This window comes from Stegostoma tigrinum, chromosome 5 (assembly GCF_030684315.1).
Source record: "Stegostoma tigrinum isolate sSteTig4 chromosome 5, sSteTig4.hap1, whole genome shotgun sequence".
NCBI lineage: Eukaryota > Metazoa > Chordata > Chondrichthyes > Orectolobiformes > Stegostomatidae > Stegostoma > Stegostoma tigrinum.
The window spans coordinates 122,961,724-122,975,569 of record NC_081358.1 but is presented as its reverse complement, the minus strand read 5'-3'; the positions used below and the strand labels follow the sequence as shown (position 1 = coordinate 122,975,569).

Here is a 13,846-nt window from a genome sequence, read left to right as displayed (position 1 = left end):
CAGAATGGCACAGCAGACTCAATGGGCTGAATAGCCTACTTTTGGTCCTAAGACTTACGGTCAAGAAGGTGTTGTTTCAGGAACAGTATCTGCGCATTGCTGCAATACACCTGGCAAATAAAAAGAAACTAGCTACAGTAATAATAAATGGCTTGATTTCTGGTTGGTAAGATGCTGGTTACAGGGATCAGTGCTGGAGCCTTAACATTATTTGTATATTCACAACAATTATATCGGATGATTTGGATGAAGGGGCTAAAGGTATGATTGATAAATTTGCTCATGACACAACAATGAGTAAGAAGGTAAGTTGTAAAGGCGACATGAGGCTTCTAGACAACTTTACAAAAGGGGTACACAGGGCAAAAAGCAAGGTTCAAAAAAGGAGTCATACCAGACTCAAAACGTTAACAAGTTTTGCCCATTTCTCCACAGATACCGGCAGACCTGTGGAGCTTTTCCCAGTACCTTGTTTTTATTTCAAGTCTGCTGTATCCACATCCACTTTTATTACTAAAGCAACAAGATTACACAGGGATAAATGGGAACTGCAGATGCTGGCAAATCCAAGATAATAAAGTGTGGAGCTGGATGAATACAGCAGGCCCAGCAGCATCTCAGGAGCACAAAAGCTGACGTTTCGGGCCTAGACCCTTCAAGCCTAGACCCTTCAAGACCTCTCTGATGAAGGGTTTAGGCCCGAAACGTCAGCTTGTGTGCTCCTGAGATGCTGCTTGGACTGTGTTCATCCAACTTCACACAAGATTACACAGGGCATTGGTAAAGATAAAGACAAAGCATTGCACAAAATGCAGGTCTGATTTTATATTTATAATATGCAGATTAGTATCTAGAACATGTGGGTTGCCTCATGAGGAAAGGCTGGGCATGCTGGGCTTGCATCCGCTTGAATTTAGCTGATTAATAAGCATCTTAATTGAAAGATAGATCTTGAACAGTCTTCACAGGGTGGATGGTGGGAAGATCTGGAACTAGGAGATTATTATTGCTTTATTTTAAAAAGTAAGGAGTTCCTGATTTAAAACAGATGAGGACAAATTTTGAGGATCGCGAGACTTTGGCACTCATTCCTCAAAAGGCAATGGAAGCACAGACTTTTTTTTACAAATGTGATAATCAGATCAGCATAACCTTATTCAATAGAGTAGCAGGCTCAGAGTTCTGAATGGACTACTCATGCTTCTACATAATACATTCATGAACCAACTAATCCAGTGACTTAATAAATATGGCAAGTTTATTTCTCTCCAAGGTAAATCCCATCGTGCCTAACATCACCCTATATTTCCAGCTGTTATTTAACAGGTTTGTTTTGCCCAATTTCATTCTTTTATTCCTGAAAATTTAAACTTTGCATTAGAAAGCTTATCTCCAGAGAAGATTTAATAGTTTTGGAATGAACAAGTAGGATACTTATTGAGAAAAGCTATTATACAGATACTCGGCATGAAGCTGCCAGTGCACAAAACCAAAGTCAAAGCTGAGTACGTACAGCAGATTCAAAGTTATTGGAAGGACACTACAAAAGAGAACCACAACAAAGGAACAGACAAAACATAAAAAAAAATTGAGTGGCTGACAAGAACCCATTGCTGATTTCAAGTAATGTTATTAAAATTTAGATGTGATAGTGTTGAACTGGGGAGAACAAATTCAGAAATCACATGACACCTGATTATAATCCAACAGGTACATTTGATGTTGCAAGCTTTCGAAGCGCTGTTCTTGTGTCAGGTGAGATGACGTCACTCATGTGAAATCGCTCCGAAAGCTTCTGATTTCACATAACCTGGAGTTGTGTGACTTCTGACATTAAAATGTAGATTCTCCAGACACTTCTGTTTAAATTTAATCATATGATGTGGGCATCACTGGCTGGGCCAGCATTTTTTGCATAAAACTACCTAGAGGACAATTAAGAACCAGTTACATTACTTTGAGCCTGGAATCACAGAGGTCAGACCAGGCAAGGAGGACAGATTTCCTTCCCTAAAAAGGCATTTGTGAACAAAAATGCTCTTTTTTACAGCAGTCAGTGGTCACCAAAAGGCCATATCTTTTTATTGAATTAACACGGGATCATCTGCACAGGTGGGGCTCAAAACAATATCACCATAACATTAAATTGGGGTTCTGGATTATTTATCCAGTGACATCATTATGCCACCACCTCCCTTACGTCCAAAAAGAACATTACTCCAGCTTTAAGTAGACTAGCAGAGCCAAAATAAATTGACAAGCCATATACCGAAGATTGTTATTCCGCACCACCTCCTCCCCCAAACTTTCACTCAAATCTCATTAGTTTGTCTAAGATATCTGAGCACAAGTACTCATATCGGATAATACTGCAGATTCATGGATTAGGTCTCCCATTCTGCCCAGAGATGCACCACTATTCAAATGAGATTACAACTGATCTGACCATCTTCAGCTCCATTTTTCTGCTTTTTCCCTATAACCTTGAGTTTTCTTGCAGATTAAGGATTAGTCACTCTATGCCTTGAATATACTTAATAATTTAGTTGCAACAACTCTCAGTGGCAAAGAATTCTAGACTCACTTCCTTCATAAGAAATTCCTCCCCCTCTATCTTAAACATGCAACCCTTACTCTAAGGGTATGCCCGCTGGTCCTAGATGCTTCCCAAGGTGAGCACAACCTTTCTACAAGGACAAGATTCCAGGCGAGTTGATAAGTTAAGTTGTTTCAACAAAATGGCCTCTCATTCTTCTATATTATAATAAAGGGCATATTTAATCTACTCAACTTCTAAGACAGTCCCTCCATGCCTGGTCTCAGCCGAGCAAACTTTCTCCAAACTGCCTCCAATACCTGTAGAGTCTTTGTAAAGACAAAGCAGCCCAAACTGTAAACAATATTCGAACTGTGGTCTGGCTTGTTTCTTGTCTAGTTTTATCAAAACCTTCTTCCTTTTATACTTCATCCCTCTGAATAAATGGCCAACATTCCATTTGTCTTCCCTATTATCCACTGAGTTTAGATGCTAGCTTAGGGATTTCATGGATTAGGACTGCCAAACCCCTCTGTTCCATACCATTCTGCAGACTCTTCTTCCATTTAAACATTCAACAGCTTTATTCTTCCTGACAAAGTGCAAAATCATTTCTCCACACTATAATCCATGTTTCAGGTTTTTGCTCATTCGCTTGACCTGTCTAGATCCCTTTGTAGATTCTGCCATCCTCATCATTTGCTGCCCCACGTATATGGCCTCCGGAAACAATACAAAAACAGTAGATTAGATTAACATCAAAAACAGAACTGAAGATCGGGGAAAGTCAGACAGCTTTACAGAGCAAGTGTTTCAAAAAAGCTAAGAAAATGGAAAGCGAATAGAAGAAGAAGTGTTAACTGTTAACCCCACACCAACTGATGAAAATACCTGCATGGAACTTGGACGAACTCAGATGCATCAAAGTGTCTTTCCAATTATTGTACCATGGAACACTAGCTTTAACTGAGCGATCTGATGGAAAACAGAACATGGTATTAATGACTTATTACCGAATTGAAGATCTTCTCGTCTATGTACAGAATGTCCAAAACTTAAAAACAGGAGTCATAAAACAACATTGTTTTATTCTTTTTACAGAATAAGATACAAAAATACTAAGTCTTAGTTCTTGCAAGTACTGATTCACAAAATAAATGACTTATTGTATACAAACTCGACTAATCCCACAGTGCGCTGATGATTTGTCAGAGGCAATTACAAAATGTGTCACTTAAATCATGTCAGCAAGTCAACTGTTCTGATTAGTTCATCAGATGCTGATACTTGGACTGTAGAATGAAGTCAAAGCACGCTTTTAAATGCTCTCAGTAATGTGAAAATTAGAAGTTCCTACTGAAGAACAACAATTGTTTATTTTCATAAATTAGCAATGTTTCATGCTTGAGAGCACTGACAGCACTCCAGTTTAATGACTCACCCTCTAGTGGTAAGAACCATTTGCCCAGTCTTTCTTCACAATGAAAGTTTCATCTAACTTTACACTGTTGGCATCACTGGGATTTGCAAATGTTTGCATAAGACAGTTGTGAAAAGGTACTATATAAAAATGCAAGTCTTTCACGTTCACAGAGCATTGACGCTTATTCAAGACTGAAAATGTAGGAAATGCAACAGCCAAATTGCACACCGCAAGTGAGCCACAGCTGAGACAACGCAAGTAACTATAGTGATTCTAAAAAGATTTCACTCTTAGGTTCCGTTGTAGCAAACTGGGACTAACTTGAGCACATCATTCTAATTGTCACAGTCAAGATTACCACACACACAAAAATGGACCAGCTGGTTGTTCTTTTTGATTTTACCAGAGCATGTACTTTAGATAAAGCCACATATACACAAGTCAATGAAAGCAGGTGAACAGGCTCACACTGACAAACAAAGCAGACAGTACATTGCTCTTGTATTCTATGCTGTAATTAATAAAACCAATGTGGAATCTGCATAAAACATAAGTTTTTGATAAGATTTGTAGCTTGGGTTATGGATGAGGTTGTAGACTTGCTCCCCAACGTTTCATCACCCTGCTAGGTAACATCGTCAGTGAGCCTTCAGTGAAGCATTGGTGGTGTTCTGTCCCATTGTCATTTATATGCCCCAGTTTGCTGGGGTGGATGACATTATTTCCCATTCTGTTTTTCAGTGCTTTGCATATAGGTCCAGTTCAATGTGTCTGTCGATGAAGTTCCGGCTGGATACCAGGCCATACTCTCAACCAATAAAACTAACCTAATATTAAAAAAACCATACAAGGACTGAAAAACATTCCATAGCCCAAACTGGAAGAAAACTGGCAATAAAGTATACACAAACACCAGTGACCCAAGTGACACAACTGATTCTCACTGGTCTCAGTACACCCAAAGGAGGGCACGGATTCGACTGGGACAACGTATCTATTATAGCACGAGCCAAAGAGAGACATACCCGTAAATTCCTGGAGGCCTGGCAATCCAATCGGAGCTACTACACTGTATATTGGGCCCAGTCCAAACCACTGAAAAACAGAATGGAACGTAATGCCAACCACCCAAGCAAACCGAGGAACATAAATAACAAATGGGACAGAGCACTAATGTTTCAATGGAGGTGCACTGATGCTGTTACCTAGCAAGGTGACAAAACACCTGCAACCAAACATCAGCTCAGTGAACAATGCTAGTTCCATCTCAAATGGAGCACTGCATCCAGTTATGAGAAATATACTTTAGGATGTGAAGGCATTAGAAAGAGCGCAGAAGAGATTCCCAATTATTCCAGAGTTAAGGAATTCTATTATGTAGACAGATGTATAAACAGAGGGTAGGAGCAGGAATAGGCCATTTAACCCTTCAAAACTCTACACAATTCAATACAATTGTAACTAGCTGTGGAGCTCAAAGCCCTAATCCCCAACTCACTCATGTCCTTTGATCCATTCAGTCACAACAGCGATAGAGCTCCTCCTTGAAAAAGCCACATTTTAGCCTCAACCACTTTGTTAGTGAATTCTATAGACTCAGCACTCCCTAGATGAAGAAATTTCTCATTTCAGTCCTAAAAGAGGCTTATCCCTTATCCTGGGCTCCGCTCACTATCAGGAACATCCTTCTCGCATCTAACATGTAGAGTTCTGTTCAAATTTTTATAGGTTCACAGGAGATTCTCCCCACCCCCACCCCCCCTTACTCTTCTGAAATCAAAATATGATCCTAACAGACTCAGGATCTCCTCATACTTGCAATTCCAGAAATCAATTGGGTAAACTTTTGCTGCACTCCCTCTGTAGCAAGAGCATCCTTCCCCAGGTACGGAGACCAAAATTGCACACGACTTTCCAAGGCCTTGCCAATGCCCTGTATAAGTGCAGCAAGACATCCTTATTCCTGTACTCAAATCCACTTACTATGAAGGCTAACACAAGAGTTTGCTTTCTTAATGCCTGAGCGCTACACTTTAGGATGTGAAAGCATTGGAAGAGTGCAGAAAAGATTCATGAGAATTCAAGTTAAGGAATTCTATTACGCAGACAGATGTATAAACATAGAAGATAGATGCAGGAATAGGCCATTCTGGACTGAAGATTGAAAAACAATTTTTCCACTGAGTGGAAGGATCAAGAACAAGGGGGTCAGGCATTTTCGATATTTTTGGAAAAAGCAAAAGAAAACATGCAGATTAGTTAAATTGTTAAGAGTAGTGGAATATACAGGCTTTGGGGCAGGGTATGGGGACTGGGTGGGTGGTTTGGAGAGGAAGAATAGTATTGGGTAAAGAGTAGGTCCAGTCATGGCAGGTCTCCTGCACAGCAATCACCACGAGAATGGCACAAAATGTGCCAATTTGAAATGATCATCTCTCTTCTTTTGTAAATGATAAACATGACTTCAAACAATAATCTTCTATAACACATAAATCTAAACTAACAATTCTTTTAAAACTGAACGGAGGTAAGGGGGAAAATCAGCACGTGTACTGACACTTCCAAGGATTTTCCTGATCCTACAAAAGAAGTTGGAATATTTTCCGAGTACAATTCTCTTCCATTAAAGGATTGTTCAGATTAGACCATAAAATATGTAACTGTTAAATCTGTTCAAGCAGTCTTACTCTGTGTTAAAACAAGCAGTGCTCTATTTTGCAATTTTGATGAAAAGAGTCCAATAGTCTGCATTTTCTTCATTAAGCAGGTTACCTTAATTTTGGATTAGTTACCAAACATCTAATTACTTTACCATCATTGAAGACATGGATGTCAATTCCCAATGATCCATTACAGAAACCAATTCTATTTACAGCAAGCAAATGGGGCCAAAGCCAAAGGCACGCAATGCAAGAACAGGTTCAGCCAAGCAGAGGATGGTACTGATTAAAATAGATGCCCAAAAAGCAGAGGGCCCTCCAGGTGTCCTGGTGAAGGATGGTGGTGTAAAGGAAGTCACTTATTCAAGTGACTCATTGACACTTCTGCCTATCAGTCTTTCACACACTGCCCCATCTTCTTCACTATCTTCTACCAACACCTTTCCTTGTCTCTGCCCTTGGTAGAAATCTGTTGCATCAAAACTGGAAAAATAAAAGGGACGTACAAGGCCATTGACTCAAACCTTCATTCTAAATTAAAAATCAAATAATCTGAAGTTAAAAGTTCTAAAAAAATTTTTCCCCCCAAAATTATGGCATTTTTAATTAATTGTTGCCACTAATGAACTTTTCTATCAGGTGTCCAATTGACAACTGGACATTGTTAAGGTCTCTGAGGGTCCTAACAATTTCTTCATAAGGGGTCAGCCAATGAACAACATGGATTCATCTTAAAATTACTGTCCAATTGCCAAACTAGTTCAGTCATTTCCCCATTTGGCAACATGGAGAGTTAATCATGCAGAATCCAATTCTCAACTAATAGTCCTTGCAATGGATGGTGTAGGCAGGAACAGGAGGCCAGGTGGTGAAACCAGGGCAAAATTAATCCCCAAACTGGGTGCACTTGCATCTTTGCTTTTCCACTTTTCTTAAGCATTGTCCTTCACTGGTGGCCCACTAGTTTATGGCACCAAAGCCAGAGCCTGCCTTATGCTTCTTAAGATCTTTGGATTAGCATCTGGGTTACTCCAGCAGTCTTGAAGAATCTACAAATTCTCTATGCTTCACTGACAAATAAATAAATAAGTCACTGTTGCCCAAAGGCACGGACCCAACACTAATCAATTGGGCCATTGGATCAGTCCTGATAAAGTAACTCAAGTTTCTAGTTGCAAAGATATGACGCAGCTGAGCTACATATCTCAGAGCCCATTCATCAAGGCTGCTCATTTCTCCCACTTGCCCCATTCTGACTCCAGTGAAATCCTATCAAAACCTAGTTATAACCAAACTGCCCAAAGTAGTGACCCAGCCCACCACCTGTCCTATCTTCAGTGAAGCATTAGCCCAATTTAAAATCCTTGTCCTAACCATCAACTCCAAAGCAGCACGGTGGCTCAGTGGTTAGCACTGCTGCCTCACTGCGCCAGGCACGCAAATTCAATTCCACCCTCAGGTGACTGTGTCGAGATTACACATATGCCCCATATCTGTGTGGGTTTCCTCCCGCAGTTCAGAGATGTGCATGTTAGATGGATTAGCCGTGATAACTTGCCAAGGGATGTGCAAGCTACATGTATTAGCCATGAGAAATGCAAGATTACAGGAATGGGGTGAACTAGATAGGGTGCCCTCCAGAGGGTCAGTGTGGCTCAGTGTGTCCTATGGCCTGCTTCCACACTGTAGGGATTCTACAGCAATTCTAAGGCATTACCACAACACTCCTGCCCTTCAAGTCCAGCCTTTTTTTTTTGTATTTCCACCCCTTACCCACTGAATGATTTCAGAATATCCAGCACCTCAGCTCCATTTTCCAGAACCCGTAGTCAAAAATCCATCATCACTAACCAGGGTAGATTGCCCATCCCGAATCAATTTCCATTTCACTCTCCTCTTAAAACAGCTATGAATGCTGCATCAACTGAAAATTTGTATGACAGTTGGACAGAAGTACTTTTGATCAACAAGGACTTCAAGGGATTCTTAAAAAAGTCATGTAAACAGATTTGAGAGACAGATCAATTAACATCTGGTAAAATGGGAGCACAGACCTCAGTGGGCTGAATAGTTGATCCTATGTGCACCGTATTATATTTCTTTGTTCACAATTGCAAGTTAATTAAAAATGAATGCCTGGAAACTTCTCTCCTTTGGCATTCTGTAATGTATGGTACTTCTCTTCCTTATTTCCTTTTCCTAGAGAAGTTATTTCAACAGGAAAGCAACCTTAAACATTAGGTTTTCCACAAGACCCAGCTGTCAAAAATCTCAGATTGGACATCAGGCAAATCTCAAATACTATTTTACAACTTCAATCCTTCCAATACCTGATACCATGGCACTCTGTACAGACATGCCTCCATAAATAAACTGAATCACTACTCCAATTCGACTCGTCAACCTCAGAAGACAGAGGCATAAGTGTTTCCACACGCAACAGTAATTTCAGAGAGGAATTTGAAAGTACGTACATACAGAAATGCAAACTGGGAGAGCTACCTCCACAACTGCTTTAAGCACTACATTCATTCAATGATCAGGATGATGATCTGGACTGGGTTGCACACATTTGCCCAAAGTATTTTTAACAGCACCACAGAACAATTAGCCTGAAAGAAGTTAACACTAAATTCCCACTTAAAGTTGCAGTTTTGTCACTGAAAAGTTGACTTCGTGAAACAACTTTAAAGTGAATTACATTTCCCTATTGTAAAAGCAACAGGAGTCAGCCACAGGGATAAGCGAAAGAAAACATACAATGTGACTAAGACTAGTGGTAAACCAGAAGACTGGGAAAAATCTAAAATAAGTAGAGTTGAGGGGGAATAAATACAAAAGAACAAAGAAACCTACAGCACAGGAACAGGCCCTTCGGCCCTCCAAGCCTGCGCCGATCAAGATCCTCTCTCTAACCTGTCATCTATTTTCTAGGGTTCTATGTCCATGTCCATTTGCTCCCCGCCCATCTATGTACCTGTCCAGATATATCTTAAAAGACGCTAATGTGTCTACGTCTACCACCTCCGCTGGCAACGCATTCCAGGCACCCACCATCCTCTGCGTAAAGAACTTTCCACGCATATCTCCCTATGTAAATACAAGATTTAATCGCAACAAAAAAAAAGGAGATTACTGAGGCTAAAGGCACCTGGACTGGAAGCAATGCATCTGAGGTTTTTGAAAAAAAAGGTATCTGCAGAGAGAATGGAAATCTTCCAAAATCCTTCCATGCTTGAAAAGTTTAAGATCAGCAAAGTGTCAATGTGACACTCATTCCAAAAAGGAGACAAAAGAAACAGGTAACTTAGGCCAGTAAGCTTAACATCTATCAATGGAAAAAGGCTAAAGTACAAAACAAAGGATGCAATTGTAAAGTACTTAGAAACAAAGTATAAATTAAGCAGAGTCAATATAGCTTCGTGAAGGGAAGCAGAAGTTAAGATAGGAGCAGGTGGCTGCCATTCACCCTTTCAAGCCTGCTCTGCCATTCTTCACAATCATGGTCGACAATCCAACTCAATAGCCTAATCCTGCCTTTCCTCATAACCTTTGATCTCGTTCACCCCAAGTGCTATATCCAGCCATTCCAAATACATTGAATGTTTTGGCATCAACTACTTCGTGTAATTAATTCTACAGGCTCACCACTTCTTGGGTGAAGAAAAATCTCATCTCCATCCTAAATCGTCTATCCTGAATCCTCAGATTGTGACCCCTGGGACTAGACACACCCACTATCGGAAACATCCTCCCTACATCTACCCTGTTCAGTCCTGTTAGAGATTTATAAAATTCTGAGATCCCCCAATTCATCTGTTATAATAAAAGTGATTATTTAAAAAATGTTATGGTTCTCAGAAGTAGTAACAAGCAGGATAAACCTAAACCAGTAGTTGAAATGCATTTGGATTCCCAAAGGATGTGATGATTTAATCACATAAAAGGCTACTCAAAACATTCAGAGCTGAATGATGTTAGGGGACTTTGTTAGTATTAGCTAACTAACAGAAGTGAGAATTAGGATAGAGGGGCCATTTCAGGATGACAACCTGCAACTAGGAGTGCCACAGGGACCAGTGTTAGGATCACAATCATTTACAAAACGCACTAATATCTTGGCAGAGAGAAGAGAATGTGCTACAACAAAATTTGCAGGTAACCTCAGTAGGAATGAAGGCAAGTAGCAAGAACAACAGAATCTAGAGGCATATAGGCAGACTAAATTCAGCAGTTGACAGGGAAGGCAAGTGACTGTTCTTTTGGAAATGAACACAGTATAAAAAAACGGGGAGGTCTTACTAAAACTACACAAGACACAAGTCAGACCACACTTGGAATGCGATAAAACAGCTTTGGTCTCCTTACCCAAGATATACTGGCATTGAAAGCAGTCCATACTCTACACTGCCAGAGCCCTATAAAGCATCGTTCCACAATAATTCCAATATGTATTTTCATTTCCCCTTTTGGGCAGAAAACAACACTAATCCAGAAATGAATGGATTTTCTTACAAGAGGTTGAGTAGGTTGACCTTGCGCTCTGGGAGTTAAGAAGAATGAGAGTAAACTTTACTGCAACAAAGGATTCTTAAGGGACTTGAGAATTAATGTCAAGAGGTTGTTTACGCTTATGGGAAAGTTTAGATTCAGCAGGCAAAATCTCAAGTGACACGATCGCACAGTTGAGAGAGAGCGCACAAGAGCAATTTCCTCAGAGGTCAATGAATCTGTGGAATTCTTTACCAGAGGGCTGCAGAGCTGGTTATGTATATGCAAGGCTGCAATAAATTCATCTTTTATCATTAAGGGGAATTCAAGGGTTGGGGGGGCAAGACAGGAAGGTAGATTTGAGGATTATCAGATCAGCCAGAATATTACTGAATGGTAGAATAAACTCAATGAATGACCTCCATCTACCCTACATCTTATGATCCAAGATCTAAACGGTGAGAGACCAGAGCTTAGGTGCACAAGGATCTGTGTATCCTAGTGTGTGAAATTCAAAGATTAATGTACAAATGCGAGTAAGACAGCTAAGAGTATGCTAACACAATGGAATACAAAAGGAGAAGTTACATTTCAGTCATACAGTGCATTAGTGTGTATGGTATTGGTCTCCTTGTATAAAAAGGATTAAAACAGAAGGACGCAACTGCATTGGAAGGAGTTGAAAGGTGTGCCAGGTTAATACTTTGAATGAGAGATAATGGGAACTGCAGATGTTGGAGAATTCCAAGATAATTAAAATGTGAGGCTGGATGAACACAGCAGGCCAAGCAGCATCTCAGGAGCACAAAAGCTGATGTTTCGGGCCTAGACCCTTCATCAGAGAGGGGGATGGGGAGAGGGTTCTGGAATAAATAGGGAAAGAGGGGGAGGCGGACCGAAGATGGAGAGTAAAGAAGATAGGTGGAGAGAGTATAGGTGGGGAGGTAGGGAGAGGATAGGTCAGTCCAGGGAAGACGGACAGGTCAAGGAGGTGGGATGAAGTTAGTAGGTAGATGGGGGTGCGGCTTGGTGTGGGAGGAAGGGATGGGTGAGAGGAAGAACCGGTTAGGGAGGCAGAGACAGGTTGGACTGGTTTTGGGATGCAGTGGTGGGGGGGGGGGGGGGGGGGGGAGAAGAGAGAAGAGCTGGGCTGGTTGTGTGGTGCAGTGGGGGGAGGGGACGAACTAGGCTGGTTGAGGGATGCAGTAGGGGAAGGGGAGATTTTGAAACTGGTGAAGTCCACATTGATACCATATGGCTGCAGGGTTCCCAGGCGGAATATGAGTTGCTGTTCCTGCAACCTTCGGGTGGCATCATTGTGGCAGTGCAGGAGGCCCATGATGGACATGTCATCTAGAGAATGGGAGGGAGAGTGGAAATGGTTTGTGACTGGGAGGTGCAGTTGTTTGTTGCGAACTGAGCGGAGGTGTTCTGCAAAGCGGTCCCCAAGCCTCCGCTTGGTTTCCCCAATGTAGAGGAAGCCGCACCGGGTACAATGGATGCAGTATACCACATTGGCAGATGTGCAGGTGAACCTCTGCTTAATGTGGAATGTCATCTTGGGGCCTGCGATAGGGGTGAGGGAGGAGGTGTGGGGGCAAGTGTAGCATTTCCTGCGGTTGCAGGGGAAGGTGCCGGATGTGGTGGGGTTGGAGGGCAGTGTGGAGCGAACAAGGGAGTCACGGAGAGAGTGGTCTCTCCGGAAAGCAGACAGGGGAGGGGATGGAAAAATGTCTTGGTGGTGGGGTCGGATTGTAAATGGCGGAAGTGTCGGAGGATGATGCGTTGTATCCGGAGGTTGGTAGGGTGGTGTGTGAGAACGAGGGGGATCCTCTTGGGGCGGTTGTGGCGGGGGCGGGGTGTGAGGGATGTGTTGCGGGAAATACGGGAGACGCGGTCAAGGGCGTTCTCGATCACTGTGGGGGGAAAGTTGCGGTCCTTAAAGAACTTGGACATCTGGGACGTGCGGGAGTGGAATGTCTTATCGTGGGAGCAGATGCGGAGGAATTGGGAATAGGGGATGGAATTTTTGCAGGAGGGTTGGTGGGAGGAGGTGTATTCCAGCTACCTACTAACCTCATCCCACGTCCTTGACCTGTCCGTCTTCCCTGGACTGACCTATCCCCTCCCTACCTATCTTCTTTACTCTCCATCTTCGGTCTGCCTCCCCGCCCTCTCCCTATTTATTCCAGCTTCCTCTCCCCATCCCCCTCTCTGATGAAGGGTCTAGGCCCGAAACGTCAGCTTTTGTGCTCCTGAGATGCTGCTTGGCCTGCTGTGTTCATCCAGCCTCACATTTTATTATCTTGGAATCTCCAGCATCTGCAGTTCCCATTATCTCAGAGATAGATATGTGCTTGATAAGGGGTGAAAAGTCAGTAGTAGGCAGGAATGTGGAGTAGGCAGATGAACATTCACCTTTTGAAGCAGCGCAGGATCAAAGTTGCTGAGTGGCCTACTCCTGCTCCTAATTTGTCGGTTCAAACTGACATTTCACTGTAGAGGTTATAATATAAATTGTGGAGCAAGTGCAAGAAAATAACCATGACAAATTTGCACAACTCAGTTACAATTTCCTGAGCGTAAGAACAAATTTACCTATGCGTATTTCATAACAAGGTTTCCTCAAGCTCAACTGAAAAAAGGAACCTCCTGAAGTAGGGTCACTGCTGCACCATGGAGAAACTCAACTGCCAAAAGCTAAATAAATGAAAAGAAGCCATTTGCACAAAGAGA

General features: G+C 41.9%; 1 protein-coding gene across 2 annotated transcripts in view; it reads right to left on the bottom strand.

Annotated features, from left to right (window-relative positions):
- trappc8 (trafficking protein particle complex subunit 8) overlaps nucleotides 1-13,846 on the bottom strand; it is a 150,107-nt gene that overhangs the window by 117,912 nt on the left and 18,349 nt on the right. Inside the window, exon 3 of one of the 2 annotated variants that reach the window (XM_048529398.2) lies at nucleotides 3,428-3,511. The exons of the other annotated variant lie outside the window; for it this stretch is intronic. Coding sequence (XP_048385355.1) covers nucleotides 3,428-3,511 — 84 coding nt within the window. The remainder of the gene's footprint in view (nucleotides 1-3,427; nucleotides 3,512-13,846) is intronic. 2 annotated transcript variants of the gene reach the window in all.